Here is a 26,800-nt window from a genome sequence, read left to right as displayed (position 1 = left end):
ATAAGAAGTTTAACAAGTAAAAATAAAGAAAAAATTTCCTGGGCATATAGGTGGCACCTATTAACAATAATTGAAACAAAATGACAGTTTCACGCATAAAAAGTAAATGTTGAAGCATTCTGTTTACTTCTTACAGAATTGTTATATATATATATATACACATACAGAAAAGCATATGTTATAAATGTACAATATCAAAGGTATTTTCCAGAAAGCTAATATTCCCAGGTAGTAAGCTTCCAGATCAAACTATAAATAGTCAGGGTACAGAAATGGTCCAAGGGTTAGGTAACATCTAGGATACACCACTAGGACCATGTGCATCCCGTATCAGAGGGCCTAGGTTCTAGTTCTGTCTCCATCTCCTACCCCAGCTTTATGATAGTGTGTGTCCATGGAGACAGTGGTGCTAGATCAGTTAGGTGGATCCCTGACATGCTTGTGGGTGGCCCAGACAGAGTTTCTGGCTCCTGGCTTCACATGGACTGACACTTAGCCATTACAGGTGTTTAGGGAGTGAACCAGCAGATGACAGTCTCTGTGTCTCTCTTGGCCTCACAAATAAATAAAATAATTTTTTAAAATGTGTGCATTGTCAGCATTTCATATGCCATATGCCTGTTGAGCCATTCTATCATTTTCTCTCAGAAGGAGAACTTTACTGACTTCTAATAACATATTTTGGTTTGGTATTTTATCTGAATGAAACAATATAATCTGTATTCTGTATCTGGCCATTTTGTCCACTGCTTGTGATCCTGAACCATGTGGTTGAATATCGTTGCGTTACTGTTTTCTCACTGCCATGTGATGCTTCATCGTGGCATAACTTATCTGTGCTACAATTAAAAGCATGTGCGTCTTCCAGTTTGCTCTTCGGGGCAGTGATCTCACATAAACATTGTTGCATATGACTTTTGTGGAACAAGCATGAGCACTTTTGTTGGCTGTGCACCTAGGAATAGAATTACCAAGTCACAGAAAATAGATATATTTAGTTGAATAGATAACAGCAATTGGGTTAAACGTTTGAGTAGATAAGAGCCCATATTTAAAATATTTTTCCAGTTGGTCTTTCCACTAGCAGTAGGAAAGTTTATAAATTTTTTACTGTGAAATGCTTTGTTTTTGAAATGGGTGGGAGGTACATAGTATTTTTAGGTTCATTTTGGTTCATGCTTATTCTGTGGATTCATTGAAAGTGACTTTAAATATTTATCTCTATACTCCTACTCTCCTTTTGATTTTTTTCTGTATATGTAAGTATGTGTTTTGTGTAGGCTGTATTTGTGTTTTGTGTATATGTGTCTTCCATGCATATATTGGTTATGTATTTGTGTATATCTTACATTACAAACATACTTGGCTAAAATGCTATTTTCAAAGCCGTGCGATACAGGCTTATGGCGTCTTTGAATTCCCGTAGACCATATGTAAGTGTGGAATTAGAAGCACATTCTGTCTGTGTTATGTAGAATACTGTTACCTTTTTGTGTTCCATAAATATTACCCTGTATGGGAGTAAATTAAAATGTATGTTTTAACAGTGAAGTTAAGAACAATAATGAAATATTTTTCTTAATTATGAATAATTTAGGGTGTATGGATGCTAATGGATATTTTCTTTGTTTTACAGGCAAGAAGAGACCGATAGGAGGGTGAAAAATGTAAGCTCTTTACTTCAATGAATCATTATAAAAATATATTCTGTATCATTTTTTTCCATCACAATTTGCCAAAAAAACCAAAACCAAACAAACAAAAAAAACCCCCAGCTAGTCACAGATGCTAAATACTTTCAGATGTCTTTATTCTAGTGTATATTCAAAACATACTTTCTGGCATTATTGGTATAAAATAAGAAGTTAAATTTAGGAATCGGGCACATGAGGGTACTTGATTTTGCTGCAGATTTAAAAAATCTTACATAGCGTCTTTTAAAAGTTCACATAACATACATGCTTTGAAAAAACTATGGATAGATTTTTTAAAGTTTTTGCATTCAATATAATTTATATTTTACTTTCATATCCATCAGATTTTTTGAAGGAACTTTTTGAAGTTTTCTTAGGTATTGCTAATGTGCTAAAGGCAAATAAACACTATAATTTTTAGAGGAAAAAGTAAAACCACTGAAGCAGGCTTAAATGAAACTACTGAGTGTTTAAGGACTCTCAATGGTTGCTTCATGGAGGCTCACACGATGTTATTAATATTCTGCATGTATTAGAATACTGTCTACAAATGTGACAACTGTGTAAAATATTAATATCCTCCTTAAGGAAGCAGAAACTTCAAGTGTGTATTCTGTGAGTTTGTTGCAGAAGAGATTGATTTTAAAATGTTCATCCATGTTTTCCTAGAAAGTTATTTTGCTTTTTTCGCACATTCTGAGTGTCTGCATGTCTTTTGGGACCTGAGCTTTTGATCTGAGATTGTGTTTAGGGATAGAGAAATCTCAGAAGTAAGATTTTTAATGACTCTTTCCCTTCCCATGAAGTGTAAAGGAATTCCTGGTTTTCATTGTACGGTGATATATGGTTGTCATCTTTCCCTTATAGTCATCTGAATTTAAGCTTGCAAGTGGTCACTAAATGGACTGATTTTGTTCTTTATGGATTCTTTTTATTTCAAATGAAGGTTTTGATAACGTTGTACTGGCTGGGAAGAAAGGCACAAAGTAACCCCTACTATAATGGGCCCTATCTGAATTTGAAAGCATTTGAAAATCTTTTAGGACAAGCTCTAACTAAGGTAAGAACATGACATCTGTGTGAAATGACTGTTTCCACTTTTTCTTTTTTCCTCAAGATTTATTTTATTTATGACTGGAAAGGCAGATTTGTAGCGAGAGGGAGAAAGAAAAAGATCTTCCATCTGCTGGTTCACTCCCAATGTGGGACCGGAGCTGAGCCAATCTGAAGCCAGGAGCCTCTGCTGGGTCTCCCATACAGGTGTAGGGTCCTAGTGCGTTAGGCCATGCTCTACTGCTTTCCCAGGCCATAAGCAGGGGGCTGGATGGGAAGTAGAGCAGTCAGGATATGAACTGATGCTCATTGGAATCCTGGTGGTTGCAATGCAAGGATTTAGCCACTAGGTTGTTGCACCAGGCCCACTAAGACTTTTTCATCCTCTTTCCCTTTTTTCCTCTTGTTCCTTTTCTTGTTTTTCTTTAACAGGCCACTCTGTCTTTGCTTTGTTCTTTCAGTATTCTGTACAATTTATATTTTTCCCTACTCAAAAATTCAACCTGGAGTTGAGAGGTAGTTCCAGTGTTGGAAATCTATGAACATCAACTCAGTTTCCATTCTAAAATCTAATTCTACCCTGCTCTCTGTATCTTGATCAGCAGCAAATGCAAAGCGTAGGTTGCCCAGCTAAGTTGAGTGCTTTATTTTGGACACATTTCTAGCCCCTCATGTCCTGGAATCAGTGTAGCAGGCTTTTGAATACTTACAGACTCTCAGAGTAAAGCTGAGCGACAGACTGACCATTGTTCTGTCGGAGCTTAGTTCTCCTATTTTGCACTGATAAATGAAGTCCTCTGTGGGGTTTCTTACTTAGAGAGCATTTGCAGGGCTCAGGAGAGAAATGTCTAATTGATTGTAGTTTTTGTATATGGTTTTTATAGTGATTATATTACAATATGCTAATAAGTCATTGCTGGCATTACCTTGGTGCAACATCAGGATGTAATAAATGGTAGTTACCATGATTGGGAGATGGAAGTTTTATGCCAGTGGGAAGAAAACCACTTTACCTTACATCTATCTTAATTTTTTAAAATCGATTTTCTGAATCCAGCTACACATACTAAAAGACAGGCGTTTGGATGATAGGAAGTTAAGGTATTCCTTTCTTTTTAAATTGCTGGGAGTTATTAACATGCTATTCAGATCTCTTGAATCAGTGAAGGCAGCTCATAATTGTGATATTGATGTGCACACATGTTGTGGTAGATGTTTGGAAAGCAGAGCAAATGACTCAACCTTACAGAGCTCAGTTGTGTAGAACAGCTGAGCAGATCAGCCCCTGCCATGAAGGGTGAGGCACTGGGAAGGAATTTCACAGGATTCTGGGTCCATAGATAGCTGTGCCTTATGGTTGCTACATCTAGGAAAATAGTCAGTGAAAGTCCACCTGGGACTTTGGATTATGTACTGGTACTCTCTTTATAGTCCTGGGTCATTTTTATGACCGTTTGACTCGGAATAAGCCTGGTATAATGTTTAATACCAGGACTGCCTCCTTAAAGCCCATTTCCTGTCACCATTGTTAAAATTGGAGTGCACTGAGAGTTTCTGGTATGTAGAGCCATATATAATGGGGCCAGCATTGTGGTGCAGCAAGTCAGGTTAAGGCAATGCATCCCAAATCAGTGTGCCAGTTTGAGGCTTGGCTTCTTTGCTTCTTCCCACTTATGCTCCTAAGAAGGCAGTGGGTTCAGGCCCACTGTCATCCATGTGGGAAACCTGGATGGCATTCTTGGCTCCTGGTTTTGCCTTTCCTGTTTGACCATTTAGGGAGTGGAACCACAGATAGATTTCTCTTCCATTCCCTCCTCTCCTTCCCTTCTCCCTCCTCCCTTGTCCCTCCCTCTCTGGCTATGTCCCTCCCTCCCCAGTTTCTTACTCTGTCATTTTGTATTTCAAATAAACATGTAAAGGAAGATGAAGAGAATCATATATATATTTGTAGTTCTCTTCTGGTTATAAAGTGAGAAGCATGCGAACCTGTGTCTTGTACCAGTTCTGTTCAGGTCGTATGTTCATCACATTTCCCTCCTCCCCTGTTTAACTAGATAATGATTAATAAACAATCCAAAATAATCAGCTAAATAAAAAAAGCAACGTATGTGATTGTGCCTGAGTCATCTTGCAAGTTGGAGGTGACTCAATCTGGGTGACTTGTCAGGGTGAAGATTTCCTTAAAGGCCAGGCAGCAGGGCCTACTGAGGTTATCTTTTAACTGAGCTGACCTGTCATTACTCAGTAGATTTATGAAGTCAAAGATCATCCCTCTGGGCATTGAACTGTAAAACTTCAACAAGTACATGTCTAAGAAACCTTACAGTTCTGAGATTTACTGGAATTTATAAAATCTTCTATTTTGAGATATATTTTTTGTGATACCAGCACTAGGCCTAGTTTCCCCATCTGCTTGGAAGTATCAGGATGTCAGGAAGGTGCTGACATGTTCATGACAAGATGTCAACTCTCATACCAAGGTGCCTGGCATTAGAAGTATAAGAAATCTCACTTGAATCTAGTAGACCTTATTTGTGCATCAAACTCTTGTCAACAGTTGAACCATGTATTGAGAGATTCAGCGTTAGAAATGTGCCTGATTTAGGTGCTAATTATTCACTGTAAATATAGTTTTCATATTTCAAAAATACTCATAATTCAAAGTTGGGAGAACAGTACAACAAATGCCTAAATTTCTACCATCTGACTCAAAGATTCCCATTATGTACTTTCCCATATTATGTATTTATCAATCTATTTGTATTTATGCTACCATTTTAAGGTATACTGAAGATATGTTTCCTCACCCCTAAATGTGCAAAAAATATCTCCTAAGAGTAGGAATAAGCTTCTGGTAGCTTACTTAAGCAGACTTGGAAATATCGCCTATTATTTAATGCGTAGGCCATATTAAAAAATCCCCCATTTGAGGCTGTGTTTTTCATAGCTCTTTTAGCAGAGTCATGGTTCAGTCAGGGCTCGTATTTTACACTGGATTGTTAGTAATCCCAGGTTCTTTAGTGGAGCAGCTCCAGTGAGGGATGCTGACTGGTAGGCAGGACTTTAATCAGCTGGGACACCACACTGGATTCATTTCCTCTATTTAAATAAACCTTTCCATATTCTATACATAATATTTCATTGTTACATTTGATATTGTAAACCTTCTGTTATTTGCAGGTTCATTTTTCTGTTACTTGAAACCTTTCTATCGGGTTTTGGAACGAACTCAGATCGCCTCGCTTATTGGATGAAATGTGCCTTATGCTGTGCAGACAAGTAATAACCCATGACATTGTGGGTACATTATACTGACTGCTGTATTTGTGTGTGGTTTTAATTTATTTTCTTCAGGCACTTGAAGACCCCAGCTGCCTGGCCAGGAGCCGCAGGAGCAGTGTCTGCAGTGACTTCTGGTATCCTGAGCGTGTGGAATTCCCTGACCTTCCTGGCACTCCAAAGAGAGACAATACTTTTGAAAGCTTGGACTCTTGGGGGTCTGGAACACTGACAAGTGGATTCTCTGACGTCACATTGAGAGGGGTTCGTGAAGGTGAGTTGGTTTTTGGCTGTCAGCTTAGTTTTCTTTGTGTATTAATACAATTTGTTACGAGAGAGGAAAAACAGTGCAAAATGATTAAAGTGAAAATTTCATGAAGTGGATTTTCATAACTTAACTGTAATGGAGGATTTCTTCTCCCTTGTAGTGGTGAGAAAGTTCTAAATTTTTTGTTTGTTGTCTTCATTGTTATTTCCGGAGAGGACTGGAGGAACCTGTTCTATCAGTGGCTGTCATCCTGACACCTTTATTCTACAGTAAAAGCTTTTATTTATAATAATTTTATTTATTTAATAAATCTGTTGGGTGGATCACCTGTGAGACGTGTTAGCTCATCCACCCAAACATAGAATACACCCAGTGTTTTCCAAAAAGTCTGTAAGTTGTTGAGTGATTTTCTTCTACCCACAACTCCTGTAAAGGTTAAAATCTCTTAAGAAGAAATAGGAAATTATTTTTGTAATTCTCTTTACATTTTGATAAGTTGTCTAGTGTGGCAGGACACATTTTTTGGACCTGTTAGGATCTGGGGTAACCCAGAAAAGAATGACTGTCAAAGAAAAGTGTTAGAGGAAGTTATTGTCATTGAGGAAGAAACCTTTTTTTCCAAAAGTCAAAGCTTGTGCTCAGATCACTGTTTAGCTGCATGTCTTTAACAGGTGTTTTGTGCAGTGGATAAGCTGCTGTCTTGCAGTGTTCAGGTTCAAGTGTTAGCTCTGCTTTCAAATCTAGCTTCTTGCAGATGAGCACCTAGGGAAAGCAGCAGATGATGGTGGTTTATGTACTTGGGTCCAAGCCATCCAAGTGGGAGAACCAAATTACATTCCTTGCTTCAACCTAGGCCAGCCCTGACTGGTTATTTGAGGAGTGGCAAAAACTCTCTTTTTTGTCTGTCACTGTGGTTGAAAACAAGACCAAAGCCCTAAACCCTACTGTCTTAAGTACCAGGTGTGTTTTACTCCTGTAGTAATTAAGAAATATCAAGCTCTACATTTTCAACTGGATTGAAACTGTACACTATATTTTTTGAGATATTTCTCGATTTCACTGTAGTTAACGTAAAAACATTAAAGTTGTAGATTTGTACTTCATTTTACTTGTTATAAATATGAAAGTATTCAAAATAAATGTTCTTAGCATTTTTGTAAATATTTCAGACATAAACAAACTTAAAATATTTTTTACAGTGAACGCAGTTGTACCTACCTCCTAGGACTACATAACTTTAATATGCTTGCTTTTTTATACTTCTGTACATCTATCTCTGTATTAGTTTGTGTGCAGCCTGATAGGACACATTGTTTTTGTCTTAAGTACTTGAGTTAATATATCATTTGTTAGGATCAGCTTTTATTTTTCTTCTGATGTAAAATTTATGGAAATGAATATATAATGTATTTTTTGAAAAATAAATTTAGCATTTGGTATGGTAAGAAGAAGGAAGTCCTGGAGCTCTTAGAGTGGTAGTAGTATTTACAAATGAAAGGCAAACATATGAATGACTGTGTAGGTGTTCACCCTCCTTAGCAGTGCTGTGTGTGTTTGCTACCTAGGTGTGACCCTCCATAGCCCAGGTGACTGATTACATTCCCTTCTTTTCTTTTTGGTTTAATTTTATTTATTTGAAAGTCCAAGTTACAGATTGGGAGAGAGAGGGAAGGATAAAGAGAGAGGGAGAGAGAAAGAGGAGAAATCGATCTTCCATCTGCTGGTTCACTCCCACATGGCTACAAAGGCCAGGACTAGGCCAAGCTGAAGCCAGGAGCTTCTTCTGTGTCTTCCATATGGGTGGAGGGCCCTGGCATTTGAGCCATCTTCTGTTGCATTTTTGAGGCACATTATCAGGGAACTAGATCTGAAGTGATGCAGCTGGGACTTGAACCATGCTCTTTATGGGACGTCTCCTGTTAAGGTGGTGGCATTTAAAGAAATGGGTTAAAGCCCTAGAAGCAGAAAGGAATTGCAGACATTGCTTAAAGAGTGTAGTAAGGACAAGTACTAGTCTTAGGGGTCATGACATTGCACGGGATACCTGTGTTCCATGTTGAGTTGCCTAGGTGTAATACTCGGCTCTAGTTTCTGACTTCAGCTTCTTGCTAATGCCACTTTGGGAAAAATGGCAGTGGCTCAAGTGATTGATTCCTACTCCCCATGGGAGAGAGAGATCTGAACTGAGTTTGCAACTGTCGTGAGTATTGGAAACACTTCTGGAGTGAACCAGCAGATGGGAGCATTGGCAGGTACCCTCTCTCTTTCTCAAATAAATAGATTGAAGATTTTTTTAAAGGATTTACTTTTGTTTAAAAGGCAGTTAGAAGATTTGGGAAAGGGGATGGAGATTGAGAGAGAGATCTTCCATCTGCTAGTTCACTCTTCAAGTAGTTACAGTGACTGGAGTAGACTGGTATGAAATTGAAAGCCAGGAGGTGCTTCTGGTGTCCCACATCTCGTGTAGGGACTCTAGGACTTGGGCCACCTTCCTCTTTCTTCCCAGGTGTATTAGCAAAGAGTTGGATCACTAGTGGAGTAGCTGAGACTCTAATCCATACAGGGTGCTAGCCCCACAGGAGAAGGCTTAATGTACTATTCCATGGCACTGGCACATGAAGACAGTTTTTGAAGAGTGTAACAGAGAAGTCTTGGTAACTACAAATGGGCAGAAAAAAGAATCTTGGTGTAGGGAAGTAAGGTACCGGTATGGTGAACCTTTGTAATTTGTTAAAATTCTGCTGCTCTCCACTGTCCTTGTAGTCCCAAACCGATGATCAGTACAATCTAGTATAACATTTTTAGGATGAGAAGAATTGAGAAGTAAAATTCCTTAATTTTTCATGAAAACTCTTCCATGTAGTGTGACATGTAAGCAAACAAAAACTCCACAGAGCACTGTACTACACTATAAAAAGACTTTGAAAATTCAAAAGGGAGTAGTATATTTCTTATTTTTCACCTTCCACATATACAGATTTTGGCAAGACTCTTTGGTACATTTATTGGAAATAAGAACAAGATGTATTATTGTTTAGGAAGCTTTTTTTTTTCTTATTTTAAAGATCCTGAATACTTCCTGTTAATCCTCTTGATCCTTGCTGCTTAGTTAATCTCCCTTCTTGCCCTGACTCTACTTACCCATGGTTGGCTGTTCATCCACTTCCTGTAGATTGTCCTTTATGATATTGATTGTAGATGCCTGCTAGGCAGGAGGAAGAAGATGAAAAGACCTTTAATTCACGTGACTGCTGTGGATGCTCTGGCTGTGGAGATCCCATTACTGTCAGCTGTTCCACACAGCCAGCTTCAAGAACAACCCTGAAGGAAAGCAGGTGACCATCTCTGTCCCTCTTTACTGAGGTCTAGGCAGCAGGGGGACGAGCTGGGCAGGAAGGACAGCACTCAGTGTGGACTGGTAGTGTGACTTTCTAATCCTTTGTGCTTCTGAGCCTTCAGGAATACATTTCTTTTGGAAGAGAGTGAATTACTGGTTACATCTTTATGACCTTGAGGTGTGTTGAAGGGTGTTTTTCTGCAATGGGTTTTGGATTGTGTTAAAACCCAGAATTCTGAAAAACCATTTCCATAGGTTCTCTGAGAAGAAGCCATGAGTTTTGGGACTTTAGGTGACCTTCAGTATAACCTTGTATGTAGTGTTCACTGGGGTCTCATGAGGATCTCTGAGACCACTTTGTGCGCTTTTGGCTGCTCTGTGTCCTTCTCTCTCTCTTTCCCGATGGCTCTTTGACAGCTGCATGCATACTTGGAAATACGTCTGTCAGTGCATCTTACCTGTCTCTGATTGGGTTGCTGCATTTTATTTGCTGTCTCTGACTGGGTTGCTGGGTTTTACTAATGTATATCACATCAACCGCTTTTATAAAAAAAAAATCACAGAGGAAAAGATGATTGAGAAACAAAGGAATTCCTCAGTGAATTGGGAGCTTTTTTGTGCTCAGAAAATGCAACAGCAGAAGAATGCGCCGGCTGTGCCTCCCGTATGCAAAACAAGTTCCTCCTAATGGATCTTATCTCAACTTCATGACAAATTTCTAAAAATATTCCCTGTAGTTCACAATAGCAGTGCTGGGTTTCCAAGGGAAAAGCAACGTAGGCATTGCTGTGCGGGTTTCAGTAGTCCAGTAGTCTGGAGACTAAAGCAAATTCTTGTGCCGCCTTTGTAGGTTCTGAAAGTGAAGCGGATTCTGAGCTCATATTCAAAATGCAGGATTTAAATAAAGATGATATGTCCTATCGAAGGGTTTTGGCTATTGAACCAAAGTCGGCTCTGCCATTCAATCGCTTTTTACCCAACAAAAGTCGACAGCCGTTCTATATGCCAGCGCCCTTGAGGAAGAAAAAACCGGACAAAAATGAGGATAACAGAAGGAGCTGGGCAAGCCCAGTCTACACAGAAGCAGATGGAACATTTTCCAGGTACTGGGATGTGGTGTGATTTGAGTTGTGAATTCTGCATGTGTGTGTGGAAGGGGAGAATATGTAAATGTGTTAGAAGAATGGCTCTTAAATATGTTTCCTAGGTGATGTATTAAATTTTCCACCAATGAGGTTTTTTTGTCCTTACCTCTATTTCGAGTCGTATCTATCTGGAAGATAATTCGGTTTTAGAGTGTCAGCGGATGATTGGCTAGGTCTTACTATAAATGCGTGCCTTCAGCTTACTGATATTTTTGTGATTGTTGCATGATTTACATGAGGTGTTGATCATTGTGAGCTGTGCTCTGTTGTTTTCTTTCACCTCACACCCACCCTTCACCCCATTGTGAATGATGTTAGTGGATCCCCTAAAAAATCTCCTTTAATTTCTCATCACATTAGTAGAGCAGAGTGTGGGGTTTCTAATCTGAAGGTGGCATGTGGTTTCAGCAGTAGCTTGAACTCTGAGGAAGAACGAAGGCCACTTGACATGGTTTGCGGTGACTTGGCCAGCAGTATGTGGATTCCAAGTGAAAAGGAGGCCCAAGAGTTGTATCTCGAAAATCACTTCTGCTAACTTGTCTGCACATCTTTCCTCCCACTGACATGTTAGCCACAGGCTGTACACGCCGAAGAGGCCAGAAGTGCTGGCCCTGGATCTGGCTGTCTCTCATGCTGCTGGTTTTACTTCACAATGGTTTGTGACTTGTCTTCCTTTCAACACGGCTTGGAATGTAGTATTTTTGGCCCATGCGTATCTAGCTAATACCTTTTTAAAATGCTGTACGTAATGCCTCGGGTTGGTCCTTGGGGCTGTGGTGATGAGAGTGGGAATTAATCTGTTTCATTCACAGTGATGCAAACTTTGTGAGCCAGGAAGCATGTTTGTCTCAGCAGTTGCTCACGCTGTAACTTAACTGGTTGGATGTTTTGAACAGTAACCAGAGGAGAACTTGGGGCAGCAGTGTACAGCACTGGCCGGCAGAACGAGGAACTTCAGACTCCTCTTGTTATTTGGAAGAGGAACAAGAAAAAGCAACAAATGTTCCCAACACTGTCAAGGATGACCTCTATGTGCGAAAGCTAAGTCCAGTTGTACCAAACCCAGGGACTTCTATTGATCAGTTTCTCCCTAAATGCTGGATCCCAGAAGACGTGAACTGGAAAAGACTAAAAAGGGAAACTTATAAGCCATGGTATAAAGAATTTCAGGGATTCAGGTTTGTCCATGCATGTTCCTATTGCTCCAGCGTTTATTCAGCTCTCAGGCTGGCTACATTGTGTGTGCATTTTTAGTGGGAGAGATGAGAGAGGCTAATTTCCCTTCTGTAATCCACAGAAGGTCTGTGTGTGAAACCAGTTTTTGCTTACATGGAAGCCTTAGGGTCTGGCTCTTCAAAAGGCATCTTCTAGATGTAGTCATCTCCTCCTGCTGCTGTCTGTCTCCTTCTTCCCCTCACCCCTTTCCTTCGTGTCACTTCACAGTAGATGGAATTCAGACTTGGAGGATGACGACTTGGGCTGTGACAGAAGCTCCAGCATTTTCAGTAAAATACAAAGAGCAGAGCATAGGCTAGACAGCACCCGTCAACGACAATCAGTCTTGTTGGAACTGGCTACCAGACGGGCCACAAAATCCCGGGACACACACTCAGCCAGGAGAGGCAGCGGTGCTTCGGACGAGCCCAGGTGCACCTGTCTGCATAAGCCTGCCTGCTTGGGGTCTGGCTTTAGACACCCTCTCTGTCCTCTTCTGCTGCTATATTAACCAGGACCTAACCGCACTGAATCATGAACCATCATGCACTTACTAGATGTTGTACAAAAGCATACTGTTATGTGTGTGAGCATGTGAGCTTAGACATTTGTAGTATCCAGCATTCTTTGGCACGGTAATGTGCAGTATGTCTACATAGGACATAGTTATTTTGGAAAGGCACTTCAGCAAAACTTTAGAAAGAGCACCTTATTTTACAGTTGAACTATGCGTGAAATTGTGGACAAAGGAATTGGGTATAGAAACTAGGAAGAGCAAGCCTGTTAGACAAAGGCAGAGAAATGATTACTCAAGATCTTTTCTAAGTATTCAGAGTGGTGTGTTTTTATTTACTTCTACTTATTACAAGAGCCTGCTATGCAAAGTGCATGATGTATAACGCTTATAGCTTTCCAGGGTCATTCCTTTGAGGGGAAGGTGGGAAATGAAGAGTTAGGTATTATGTATGGTCTGTGAGTGTGCAAGCAATATCAGGGTGTCAGACTGTGCTGGGAAGGTGGAACCTGCTCTACATTGAGGTCCATCTCTTGGTCCCAATGGTGCTCACCTTTCCTGAGGAATGTGCTCTGCTTGTGTTCCTTTAAATAGTATGCAGGAGAGGAAAGGGTGACAGCCTTAAACCCTCATCTGTCTTCCTAGCAAGAGTCCTTCTATGATTTCCTAAAGTAGTTAGCCACAGGAACTGACAAGTTGCTCTGCTACCTAATGACCTTTTCTGCTCAAACTTAATAAGATTTTTCCTTTTTCTTTCCTATGCTCCAGTCAGTTTTTATTGCTTCAGGCTTTCCAAACATACTCTGATGACATCTTGTCTTCTGAAACAAATGTCAGAATTGATCCCACTTCTGGCCCAAGGCTCATAACACGCAGAAGGAATCTCTCTCAGGCACCAGGCCATGGAAGAGGGGACTTGGAGTTGTCAGCCCTGGATCCTGACTTACAGAATGATGACTTCTTTGTCAGAAAGACTAGGGCTTTCCATGCAAATCCGTGTGTTCTCCGAGCCTTTGAGGACTTTCGAAGGTACTCTGAACAAGATGATCCTGTCGAGCGAGATATAATTTTGCAATGTAGAGAAGGGGAACTTGTACTCCCGGATTTAGAAAAAGACGACATGATCGTCCGTCGAATGCCAGCACAGAAGAAAGAAGTGCCTCTATCTGGGGCCCCAGATAGATACCAACCAGTCCCTTTCCCTGAACCCTGGGCTCTTCCTCCAGAAATTCAAGCCAGATTTCTCAGTGTGCTTGAAAGGACATGTCCCCCCAAAGAAATAAGTACTAGCTGTAGGATATTAGTTCCTTCGTATGGGAGGAAGAAAGATGACATGTTGGCTCGTAAGATCCAGTCTTGGAAGCTGGGGATGACCGTGCCTCCTGTGAGCTTCACTCCTGGTCCTTGCAGTAAGGCCGACTTAGAGAAATGGGAGGCCATCCGCGAGGCCAGCCGGCGCCGGTACAAGAAGCGGCTGATGGTGGAGAGGTCAGATTGTGTTTCTGCTAGGGTTTTGCTTGTGATGGATCATCGTTTGGTGTGTGTGAAAAATCTGCCTCCTGCTGCTCCACCCTGCATGTCGCGTGCTGTATGGAAGCATCCTGTAAAAACTTGTGTTGCCTTGAGAAACTTTGGGTCATTTCATGGAAAGTGTGCAAGTCTGTGTTTGCAGATTTCTTCCTTAGGCCCATTTAAGAAGTGGTACACACAAACCTTGCCTTTGGTCTCCAGCTTGTGGTACTATTCTGCAGTGTGAAATTCCCTAAAGATGTGTTCCAGTTATGTTTACAGAATTTTATTCTCATGTCCTCATATGACTCTAATAGTCTGGTTAGAGTTTGGTTTAGTATGTTTCTCTTATTTTGGAATGTCTCTTGGGGAGTAAATTGAACTTTTAATATAGCATTGCAAATTTCATTTAACTAGATTTTTGTTTTTAATCTAGGTTTATTGGACTGTCAGTTTATAAGTCATTTTCATCATGAAGTTCATTGCAAACTTTGGTGTTAAAATGCATGAACGTTAATCATTGTTTGCTGAATTTTACATATGTATAATTGACTATTTTGATAATTTGCAGTATACATCTTCCCTTTTTGATAGATGTGGACTTTGTTGAATTTGGAGATGGAGAAATCTGAATAGGTTGAATCAAATTAGTAGATTCAGATGTAATGTACCAGTTCCTGACCAGCCGGAAACCTTTCTGACTTGATGGATTTGTTGGGGTTTAGCATGAATTGAGAAACCCTTCATTTTGCTTTGAGTTTCTTGAAATATGAGATCAGTGAGAACCTGAGGCATTATCAAGATGTGGATGTAGAAATATCCTTTCCGGATTTGTCCATCTTCAAATAGATTTTTTTTTTTTTTTGGAGTTTAGGAAGACACTGAGTATTCCAACTAGATTTTTTTTTAATTTTAATTTTTTTGGTTTTCTGGTTCCTTAGACTCTTTCAAAAGATTTATGGTGAGAATGGGTAAGTTTCATGGTTCACAAAAAAAAGCTTTGTGAATTGTTTGTCTTTTGCATAGTTTGTCATTGTACTTCTGTTCTGGCATGTCACTAAATAGGAGTGCTATGTGTAGTGCATGAGATGTTTTTAAAGGGACATTTTTATTAATTTTTTAACTAATTGTAACACTTCTGTGTCTGAATGTCCAGTGCATGAAATGCTATGTGAAAGCCATAGCTTTGCTGCATTAGAAAATTTAAATTGAGCTCGTTAAAAAATGTCATTGATTAAAAGTAACATCGTGCTTGCCCAGATCGGCTGTATTTACTTGCTGTTTGGCTCCTACTCATACTAAAATTATGATTTCCGGATGCTGAAGCCCAAATAACTACTTAGTTATTCAAGGTTAGAATGTATATAATCGATACTGCCCATAAATCCAACTCATAGGAAGCTTGTCAGTGGGGCACCATCCTTCCTGTAGCAGTGTCTGGGTGGGGCTGGTGAGTGGCACCATCTTTCCTGTAGTAGTGTCTGGGAATAGTTTCAAGATTCCTGGTGAGAAATCTTGCAACATGGCTGTGGATACAGAGCCAAGTTGGCTTTCCAAAATGGCAAAGAATTAAAATTTTATTAGTTTTCAATAATCAAGCATTATATTCAAGACCAATTCTGTTTTTGTCAATTGTTTGTCTAATCTGCTAGACAAGACAACACATAAAGCTGGTTTTATGGAAGCAGTTTTCATTTGCAGAATAATTGAAGTTTCATAACATATTCTTGTGAATTCTGCAGATGGCTATATCTTAATATTTTTCTATGAAATTTAGTGTAACTTGGTGACCTGAGTGCCAATGTTTTTTGAGTAATAGTAAGTTTAAATATGTTACATATTTTAATCTGTATAAGTCCTAGTAGCTAAAAGCTTCTTCTGCTACTACTTGTTTATTTTTAAGCACATCTGATTTTGGTAGCTGTTGATAATTTTGATAGCTTAGTAAGCTTGGAAGATCCTAAAATGAAAATTTCTAGCAAGATAACCATTCCAGATGTGAAAGGGTACAATACATTTGAGCCACAAACAGCTAATTGGAAATGTTCAACCACTGCTTTTAAAAAATCACATTACCAGTCTAGTTCAATGTGTTAGACAAGGCATGTTATCATCCATCCAGATCCTCTTGTGCTTTAATGTCTGTGAGAGTGAACCAGGCAACTGTTAGCATGACACTTAAGCATTTACTATTCTTAGCTCATTGTGGGAAAGCTATTTTAATTAGATTTTTAAAATATCTCTTTGTAGCTTTAGGCGTTTTGAATAATTTTCAGGAGAATTTTCATTTGCTGATTCAATATGATTTTGTAATATCAGTAGGTGACAGGAGTAGTTGATTTTGTTAAAGGGGATATAAGGGCCCACAGGTCAGATACTGGATGGGAAGGCAAACAAATAGAAGTGGTTCAGTAACTGTGCATGTTCCTCCTTAGTACAGGGCACATTATCATGATAAAGTTCCCAAACCAAATCTAAATGGCAATACTCAAGAAACTAGTGTTCGTGTAGTCTATGGCAGCAGCAGCAAAGGCTTTCTGGGGAGTAGTCAGAGAGCTGTGTGGGTAGTACCGTGTTTGTTTTAAAGGCAATTCTGCATGCAGTTTGGTGGGAAGGCAACCACACCGATAAAGCAAGAGTACCTGTAAGTTGAGATTGATGAATAATGCATGACCTGTCAAATAATAGAAAGTAGTATAAGCGAGTCTTCAGAAAACTGAAGAATGTTTTAGAACACTTAAATATAGGATAACTTTCGTATTGGTTACTGGAGTCCCTGAGCTGATCTGCAATGAAAATAAAATACAAATTTAAGTTGGATTACATTTAGGCTTTTAATTTAGAGCTTGTTTCATATTTATGCTGGATGATCTTTCCCTGAACATCATGGGCATTGTCAAGCTGGGCATACCTGCCTGAGAAAGTACTTTTACACAATACCTTATAATTGAAAAAAAAAACCGATCTATTACATGAATACTTTCTTTTTGGTGCAGATTAGTTCAAGAGAAATGTGCACTTTGTTTTTGAAGTCTTAAGCTACTAATTTCTGGCTTGCTTTCTGTTTGACTTTTAACACCAGTCAGTTTATTTTAAATAAGATGCTTTGAATGTGGCTGTTATTCTCATGTGTGTGTTTTCATGCTGCATGGACTTATGTCTGTAGAAACTTTAAAAATTTGAAGTTTGGTGTTGCCTTCTCACAGGAGCTGTTAATGGTATGTCAAGACTTGCTGTAAGAGGATATAAAAATAATTCTGTAGCATGATAACGTCATTGGGTATGCCAGTAGTATGCCAGGAAATGAACACTGATTCATGGAGAAACTTTAATATAAGACACCTATAGATTTTACCCACACCTTCTGTCGAATCTGAAGACACAGAAGTTAGCAAAAAGAAAGGGAGAAAAGTTTATATGGGTTACCTTCTGGAGATTTTTTTTAACCCCAGGGAACATTTGGTCAAATGTGGAGACCCTTTTTTATTACCAACAGCAGAGGATGTGTCTCTCACACACGTGGCTTGTAATTCCTTTGTAGTTAGGGTTGTGCCAACAACAAATAATTTTCTGGCCTCCATATGTCACTAGTGCAGTGCTTGAGACTTGAATTTAAAATAAGTTTATGTAAGTGGAAAGTCCTCATTGTAGTATCCTAGCTTTCTAGTTTATGATGATTTCTAAGCTGCTTACCAAGGCTTTGCATTGATTGCTCTTAGAGTTTTTACAATCCCTGATGGTGAGAGGTACATAAGTAAGTATACCCAAACCCAACTCTGAAAGTTGGGAGCCATTAATGTAGTGTTCTGGAATTTCTATTTTCTGTGCAAAATAGAAAAATCATTGATTTTACAGTTGGGGAAATGTGTTGCATATTGGAACTTTCCATTCCTTATTCCTGAGATATTCATGTGTAATGCTCTGAAAATGAGTTAAGCAAACACTATGCCTTGCTGCTTGTGAAAAGGCTGTGGGGGCATAGTAGATGACCAGCCTCGTGGGCTTAATTAAACATTGCCATTCTCATGCCTTTCATATAAAGGCTGTTTTAAAAGTTTCTTTTCAACTGAAAGGAAAGATGTTAGGCCTGTACTTTTCTGTTCTTTTTTTCTGGTTGTTGTTGTTTTTGTTTTTGTTTACAGTATCTACATGCAATGCTAAGTTGGATCCTCTCCAAATAAAAGTGAATGGAGGATTAATGTGCATTTGAGGAGTATGTGGCTTGCTGGTGACTAGCCCTTCATTCAGCTCAACATGCTGCTGCTGTGCAGTTGTCTGTAATTTTGCGAAATCATTCTCCTGACTGTCTCTCTGCTTATCTTACTCTGTGAGGGAGGCAGGTGGGTGGTGTTTGTGGTTTAGAGAGGTGGAGACAGAGAAATAGACACTGCAACTTTCCCAAGGATGCAGAATTGTGTGTTGCAGGAACGGATGAGGGTTTGCCTTGTGAGCTAATCCACGCCCTCTGGCACACAGCCAGCTGTTAGAAGTTTAATTTTATGCTACCAGTGCTGATAAGGAAGGAATTCTTTTTGCGTTGCCTAAGAGACTCCTGTACTCCCAAAGTTCTAGATTGTATCACTGTGATCTGGGTTGACCTCTCTAATTTGAAGCAGCTGAGAGAGTTAGCCTTTGGGATCTCCTGCCCCATCAATTAGCTTTAATGAGAATTGGTGTGTAGCAGCAGATGATTTTTTTTCTACCTAGCACAGCCTTGTCCAGTTCTCACACAGCAGATGAATAAACTTGAGGCTCAGAGAAGTGAATTCACCCGTGTCAGGAAAAACCCTAAAACCTGTTCCACAGCTGGACACGGAACCCTCTCTTCCAGTGGCCTTCAGCTGCCTGCCTAACCTACTCTGGGGTGTGCTGGGCTTTCTGCGGGTAACCTGATATTCCCCAGGAAATAAATTGAGCTCCCGTTCTTGCCTTCACGGCAGCTTGTCTACTTCAGGCTGTGTCTGGCTCACTGTGTTGGTGCGGAGGCCCTCTGGGGAGCACAGGAAGCAGGTGCAGCCCCTGTTCCCGATGAGCACATTTTATGGAAGGACACTTTTCACTTTGCAGTGCAGGAGAGTGTATACTAAAGAGCACCCAAGGGAAGTTCAAGGTCCTTTCAGTCTGTTGCAGAGTGCAAGAGAAATCACTCTGGACCCAAGTTTTCCTCTTTATGAGTGCATCATCCAGGTAGATTCTCCTCATGCCTTGGTGTCCCTGAGAATGTTTCCTGCTTCCTGTTCTTGAGCCTGTTTTAGTAAAGATTGAATAGCCTCATTCTTTTCTTGCTATGACATAAGTACATATTTGTTTTCACATTCACGCATTAGTTTTATGTGTACTCACACCTGGTTAGATATAGTGGTAGACCTTTATGTTTTCACAAATGTGCTCATGTGTTCCATATTCATATTACTTTTCCTTAATATTCTTTAGTAAATCTCACAAGACTTCCTTTTTAAAGTACTTTGGAGCACAAAGGTTTAGCTCACAAAAGAAATTGAAAGCATTTCAAGTTTAGGATAAGACTTTTAAAAAAGATTGATCTTATTTCATTCTTACTACAGATATATTGAGTCTATCCAGTATGCCTGGTGCTGTGTTAAGACCTCCCCATCGACAGCAGCACAGGTGGGAGGTAGAGGAACTGAATACACTTGCACATCCTGTGTGTAACCGGGGGCTAAGGGGTAGGCAATATGAAAGGAGTAGATGGAGCTGAAGCACTGGGGCAGGTGAAGGAAGGACAGAACACTTTAGATATTGAGGAGCTGGGAAGACTTCATCCAAGTAGTCAAATGCTATCTGGATCACTCATGCAGTCCACTTTCTGAGCACTTACTGCCAGACTCCCCTTTCAGCAATAGACCAAAAGACAGATGAGTCAGGATTCCAGCTTTGTCATGTTGCAGGTAGGGAAGTGGTATGTAAAAAAGTATACACAGATGATAAATGCTGTGATGATGAAGACTAAAGGACTGTGTGAACCAGAAGGGAGGAGCATTTCCTGTTTCTCTGGGAGATCAGGGAACAAAGGACCTGTGTAACATTTAAACAGATGTGAGATGAGCTATGTGAACATTTCATTGAGGAACATTCTAGGCAAATAGGAGAGCAATGGGAGAAGCAAGACCTTTGAGCACAAACATAGAGGCCACTTGACTGGAGCAGAGTGATGTTGGAATGGGGGTGTTACGAGGATGAGTTCAGAGGGACAGAGAGGAGCCAGATATTGTCAGACCTTACATGTGTAGGAAGACCTGCTCTTAACCTGGGCATACTGGGAAGATACTGGTGGGCATGGAGTAGGAGCATGCTATGACCTGAGTACAATTTGCAAAGAATCTCTCTGGCTTCTGATTGGGAATATGGTATAGACCAGAAGGGCTGAAAACAGGATTCTTACAGCAATAATCCAGAGAGACTTGGGTGGTAACTGTGAAAGTGGTGAGAGTTGTTAATCCTTTTTATCTTAGAGGTTGGCATGAAAGAATTTGGACAATCTGGGCAGATGTCTGCAGATTTTCCCACTGAAGTCTGTAAGCATGTTGTTCATCCTTTCTGACGTGAGCAGGTTGCAGAGGGCACCAATCTCATGTTGAATCTGTACAGGAGAATGAATATGAATTTGGGTATGGTCATTCAGTGTAGTGTAGTAGGGACCTCAGAGAATTAGTGTTTCACAAGATAAATATTCTATGGAGTTGGCAAGGAGACCTCTCAGGGTGATGATTTATGTCAGTTTGTTGGAAGTCCTGGCAGAAGTTGGCTGCGCTCTGATCTAGGGTGTTGGCAGTAGAGGTGGAAAGAGACACAGAATGAAAGAGGCCTTAATGGCTAATTGAAAGTGGAGAAGGGAGAAACAAAGGTTAAAAAAAAAAATGGTTGTGAGTTACAGATGTGGATGTGTAGAAGGCAGGCCACACCGCTAACAGCTACAAGAAAAAAAGCACGTTTGGGAACAAGATTGAGCCTGGCCGTGTTGATAAGAACCATATGTTTAATGAGTTACAGTTTACAAAATTCCTTCTAGATATTATTTCAACTGATCCTTTTTCATGGACCTAAGGGGATGTCCATGCTGAAATGTTTTTTCAACAAGCAGTTGGAAATGAATCACATGGGCCCTAAGCTTTTGTAGATTTGGGAGTCATTTACATGAATAAATTCCTGAGCTGGCCAAGGGTGAGTGTGCATAAAAGTAATGGGGAAACAAAATTGTGAGGAAGGCCAAGTTTAGGCACCCAAGTAGATGATACAGACTGTTTTTACAGCATGAAAGCCAGTAGGAAGAGCTCTGTGGGTACCTCATCTTCAAAAGCTCTTCCTCATCTTTTTCTTTACCTACTAAATATTCAGATTCAGCTTCTTTCCACAGTCTTCCTTTCTCATTGCATAATTTACCAACTCTGGTACTTGTGTGTGTGTATTCGGAATTTACCTTGTATTCAACATCCTGCTCAGATGATTGCTTCGTTTCTGGATTTGGCTCTTCAAGAGCTAATGCCTCATCCTCTTTCTAGGAGATTTTATGAGTCAAGCAGTTAATAAAAAAGCTGTCTTCCTGAAGAGGCCCACAGAAGTGGTTGATTGTAACTGATTTTTAGGAATTGCCTGTGGTGCTTAGAGCACATGTTCTGAGCAGTGAGAGGGCAGATCTTAGAACCTTTGAGAGGCTGTAGAACCTACATTCCTGGTATCGAACCTGAGGAGAAAATATCAGGTAATCGTTAAATTATTTAATAAGTGCCCAGAAAAGGCAGCCAGCCCTTAAAAGATGATCTGTGTGGGAGATAGAAAAATGTAGGCGGTTCTAGTGACCGATAGTCACTTTTAAGTGACTCTTTATGCATTGATTCTTCTGTGTATAAATATTGGATGGTTATGTTTTAGAAAAAAAATTGTGTAGGTTTCAGCTAGGCACTTTGTAAAAAAAAAAAAAAATCACATCTGCCAAGCATAGGCATCTTGTTTCTGTGTTTTGGAAAAAACGCCATTTATCTCTGGTATTTCTGTGATGCTATCACTCAGGTGTCTAGGTCATACAGGCAAAGTTTAGATGGAATTTCCAAGCCTAAGTCCAACCTGCGTGTCTCAACCCCAAGTCTGCTTACGTGAACTGTAGCAATCACAAGTGCTTGTGTTGTAGGAGCAAGTCCATGAGTGATGTCACTGCGGAAGATGTGCAGCATATGCGTCAGGTGCGTTATGAAGAGATGCAGAAAATAAAGTCACAGTTGAAAGAGCAAGACCAGAAATGGCAAGATGTGAGTATCCTCCACAATAGGAGAGGGGAGAGTCGGGGGGCAGAGCTTCTCTTTGATTCTCTTAAATATACTCAAGAGTAAAGCATTCAGTTTGGAAGAGAAAGTGACCAACTTCTCGACAAGGATGTTTAAACCTTTTTGGCCTGTTACTCTTGCATATTTTCAAAGCCATCCTAAGCAGTATGTTTATCTGCAGTGTTCTGAGTTCTCAGAAACTTGAAGCTGCTTCCTTGCAATATGCTGAACTTGTTGTCATGGTTTGGTGGTTGAATTTGAGGTATAACTATTGATTATGCTTTTGATAGCTAGAAGACCTTGCTCAGGGTTGAAATTGAAGAAGGCAGGAGGAGTCTCAACGATCTTTGCATTCATAGGGAAAGAGGAAAATAATCCTAAAGTTGTGTAAATGGGACAGAGATAAGAAATTTGTTAGAGTCATGTTTTGGCTGAAGAAGTCATTGTCCAATTTGAATTGAAAACTAAGATGTTATACCAGGGCTGATGCATTCACAGATGTTTCTATAGATGTAAGTTTGGTTGGTAGCTTTGATCCTGGAGACCGAAGCTTGACCTATTTGTGCATAGGAAACATTTATAAAATGAGAGATTATAAGAAACTATATCAAACAGACTTTGTACATAAACCCAAAGAAATTTGAAGACAAGTATTTGGTGGGAGAATTATGTTGTAGCATGAACCAAAGGGCCAGAGAAGGTAAATGTTACTTTTCAAAGGAGTGAAAGTCTACAGTGATGAAGTCCTTTTGCTTGGCTCTGTTTCTAAATTCCACACTCTCTTTTAATTGAGACCTCAGTTGTCAAGAATCAAGAATCTAATACCACTTTTCCTTAAAGCACGGTGATGGTTTTGCTATGGCAATAGTGGTTATCCTTTAGGTCAAATCAGATGAACTTGTTGTCTGTTACCCCACAGGACTCAAGTCAAACTACTGTTCTTTTGGGAAATAATTCATATTGACTTCAAGATGACATTGTGGCAGAAGTAGCTCTGTCTACTCCCAAAGAATGTAAACCAAATTTGCTTGGAGTGTCCTTGAGTGAGATTCGAGTTAGTCTAAGACATTGGCTGTACTTCTGTTTAAGGATTGCAGGGTGCATTCCAGTTCATTGTGCTGATTCTAAGGAAGACATAGAACAGGCTAGAACTGTCCAAACGTCTTAACAGTCTGGGTGGTACTACAACCTAGATTGCAAGCTGTCATGCAAAGCTGAATTGGGTTGATTGTGCTGAGGTGGCCTTGCTCATTTACACTCAGTGGTCCTAGGGAGATGAGAAAGAAGTCTTTTCTTCTTGAATGACTTTTCTTGTCGCGACTCATGTGGCAGTTACTGTCTTTGCATTCCCCCACTTAACTCCCCCATCCTCAGGAAGGTCCCGGCCACACTGGCCTTGCTGAGATAGCCTTGCCGGCTTGCTTTAGGAAGCTCTTCACCTACGCTGTGCAGCCACACAGGCTCATTCATCCCTGAACTTTTATTGACATGTCTGCTACTCTTCTCCATGGAAAGTTCCTTGAAGGGAGTATGTCTTACTCATCTGAGGGTTTATAGTTCCCAGCCCCAGGCCTACCTCAAGGTAGGGATTGAGCTTGTCTGTGAAATAAAAGAGTGAGTGTGTGTCCAGCTAAAACATTGCAATCGCATTTCTAAGTTTGGGTCTTGCCAGTGAGACGTGTTGCTTCATGTAACAGGCTGTTGGAGCGAGATAAAAATGAATTTGAAACAGTTCCTTATCTGTCTGATCTGGCACCTCATTACAAGCATTTAGCATTCTCCGTGAAATGGGCAAAGAGGCAGGCCTTTCTTGGGAGAACAAAAATGGGGACTCTCTTATTAGGTCAGGTTTTTCAGACAGACTCACAAGATAAAGTCTTGGTACAGAAACACTGGCTATAAAAAGCGGAATTAGGGCACGTTGGCATCAAGAGGGAGTGAATAGTTTCAGTGATGTAACTGGATCCTCTGGTGCTTTTTCTGTGCTAGAAAGGGTGTGTACCAATGCAGGTATGCCAGTGCTGATGTGATTTCTCTCCCAGGACCTTGCAAAATGGAAAGACCGGCGGAAAAGTTACACTTCAGATCTACAGAAGAAAAAGGAGGAGAGAGAGGAAATTGAAAAGCAGGCTCTTGAGAAGTCTGCAAGGAGCTCCAAGACGTTTAAGGAGATGCTGCAGGACAGGTAATCAGGGTGAAAGTGGACGGGTGGGAACTGTGGTGCACAAAATGGCTTGGGTAGGTACAGTGTGATATGGAGTGTTCATCTGTGTGAAATTTAATCAAATAGGCACCAAAACTTTCAGGATTTTGCTGTGCAGTGAGAAAAATTGAGTTTAACTGGTGTTATGGGTTAATCAAAGAAATGAATGCTTAAAATAGAAGTTCATTATTTCTTTTGTTTTAGCATCATGACTTCATATGCAGAATTGAATGTATTTGCTATAGTGATGTAGGAAATACTCTTTATCCTTATAGAGGAAGTTTATGAGTGCAGTGGTCAGAGTAACTTTTTAACAAAGTTGTATAAAGTGTAACAAAGTGATTATGTGTCTCTGTAGAATAAACTATATTTTAAAGGAAGTCTATGTGGCCATTAATTCATAGGTTTGTTTATTCTTCATGTTGCAATATACAGGATCAAGATTAAATTTGAGCTTTCCTATAAAACAGTTGTTTGTGAAACACTGGCACATAGATAGTGCAAGGAGATGGCAAATATGGCTTATGAATAATGTTAAAAAGGAAATACACTGGCAGACAAAATTAGACAAAGCTTCTTTGTGTGGGAAAAGTCAACAATAAATTTGATTTTATTAAATCAAACGCCATACAGAAAGACTGTGAGAGATAATAGCAAATCTTACTTAAAGATGAGGCTGTTTCAGTTTGTTTATGAAGTGATTTTTAATTCATAACAACTGTCTATACAAGGACTAGCAAGCTGTATGGAGCTCTTTACTGACTCTTGCCAAAGCCTGAGTCTTTTTTACTCACTGATTATGAATTTTATACAAGAGAAAAAGTTCAGAATGTTATTAAGAATCCGCATCTTTGAAAATTTTAAATATAAATCAATTATGTGTATGATGTTTTAATCTTGCAAGAATTATAAAATGATGGCTAACCTTATGAATAATCTCCTATTAAATTTTCCCTATTATTACAAAAATCTCCTGATTATTAAAGAAAAATCCTTGTAAGGCATTGTGAACCTCTTTAATAGTCAACTTCCTTCAGCATTTCTTGGTGTGGCATTAAATATAAAACACACACATATATATGTTGTCACATGCTGTTAGTGTTATGCTGATTAAAGTGTTGTTTGCAGCCTCATTTTACATGTTAATTACTATTCCTCCACATCTGGTATGAAATGCATAACTTTGATGTTGGGATGTTTCCTTCTAAGGGAATACGAACATGAGAGGTCTACAAGTACACTAAGAAAAATGTATTCTTCTGATGATGTGTTCAACAATGAAGAGCTGCCCACAAGCCTGACTGTATCAGAAACAATCTATCAGAGCGAGACAGTGCAAAAGGAGCTAGCCCCTACAGTAACTCTGTCAGAATCAAGTTACCAGAGTGAGAGAGTCGAACAGAAGGGCCCAGCTTATCCTATGGAAATTCCTGGAGAAGATTCTACAACTTTCTCAAAGAGAGAGGACAGTGTGCTAGGCGAATTCCAGCTTTCTTCTCAGAAGCCGGCAGGGGAACGTCCAGCCTCTGCGTCTCCTGATCATGCACTGAACACACAAATGGAGGCTCCTCGAGTTTCAGCTTCTCTCCCCAGGAGCTACCAGAAAACTGATACAGCCAGGTTGACATCTGTGGTCACAGCGAGACCTTTTGGCTTCCAGTCAAGGGGAACCGCATCGCTCCCCAGATCTTACACGGTAAAAGTGGGCCTAGTTCATTTAGTCTGTTCTAAAGAATAGAATGTTAAACTTGTGCAGAGGCTGCAGGTGTGCACAATTGATGTGTCAAGTGCAAATAACATGTAGAATATGGTTTCATTTTTTGCCTGTAGATATATACTGGAAATGGTTAAAGTGTAGCAGTGAGACAGGGTTGATTAAAGTTTGTTTTGTGAAAGTAGAGCTAATACATTTTAAAGTTTGATTGGTTTAATTGAAAGGCATAGTGACAGTGAGGGAAGATGGAGGAGAGGGGAAGGGATAATTAAGAGTGTGAGAGAGATTTTTTTTACCCTTTGGTTCACTCTGTGGATGACTGCAGCAGCCTGGGCTGGGTCAGGCAGAAATCCAGAGCCCAGACCTCCGTCCAGATCTCCTATGTGGGTGTCAGGAACCAGGATATTTTGAATAATCTTCTCTGTCTTCCTGGGCATGCTAGCAATGAGCTAGATCAGAAGAGGAGTAGTCTTATGTCCCATGGGGTACAATAACCCACTGTACCATTACAGGCCCCAACATGATACATTCTGAGGCAGAACATGTATTTCTCACCATTGAATTTTTTCAAATGAAGATTTCTGCCAAGA

General features: G+C 40.0%; 1 protein-coding gene across 4 annotated transcripts in view; it reads left to right on the top strand.

The window, feature by feature from the left end:
* LMO7 (LIM domain 7) overlaps positions 1 to 26,800 on the top strand; it is a 192,131-nt gene that overhangs the window by 134,699 nt on the left and 30,632 nt on the right. For 3 of the 4 annotated variants that reach the window (XM_040991278.1, XM_040991277.1, XM_040991280.1), the window contains 10 exons: positions 1,637 to 1,667; positions 2,641 to 2,754; positions 6,102 to 6,300; positions 10,482 to 10,734; positions 11,673 to 11,954; positions 13,274 to 13,993; positions 14,956 to 14,985; positions 22,161 to 22,278; positions 24,336 to 24,478; positions 25,706 to 26,192. In XM_040991278.1, the coding sequence (XP_040847212.1) occupies positions 1,637 to 1,667; positions 2,641 to 2,754; positions 6,102 to 6,300; positions 10,482 to 10,734; positions 11,673 to 11,954; positions 13,274 to 13,993; positions 14,956 to 14,985; positions 22,161 to 22,278; positions 24,336 to 24,478; positions 25,706 to 26,192 (2,377 nt within the window). The remainder of the gene's footprint in view (positions 1 to 1,636; positions 1,668 to 2,640; positions 2,755 to 6,101; positions 6,301 to 10,481; positions 10,735 to 11,672; positions 11,955 to 13,273; positions 13,994 to 14,955; positions 14,986 to 22,160; positions 22,279 to 24,335; positions 24,479 to 25,705; positions 26,193 to 26,800) is intronic. The other variant, XM_040991281.1, reaches the window with a different exon arrangement.

Source organism: Ochotona curzoniae, unplaced genomic scaffold, assembly GCF_017591425.1.
Source record: "Ochotona curzoniae isolate NIBS_2020 unplaced genomic scaffold, NIBS_Ocur_1.0 contig_64, whole genome shotgun sequence".
Classification (NCBI taxonomy): Eukaryota; Metazoa; Chordata; class Mammalia; order Lagomorpha; family Ochotonidae; genus Ochotona; species Ochotona curzoniae.
The sequence above is the reverse complement of the archived record's forward strand: the minus strand, read 5'-3'. Positions and strand labels throughout refer to the sequence as shown.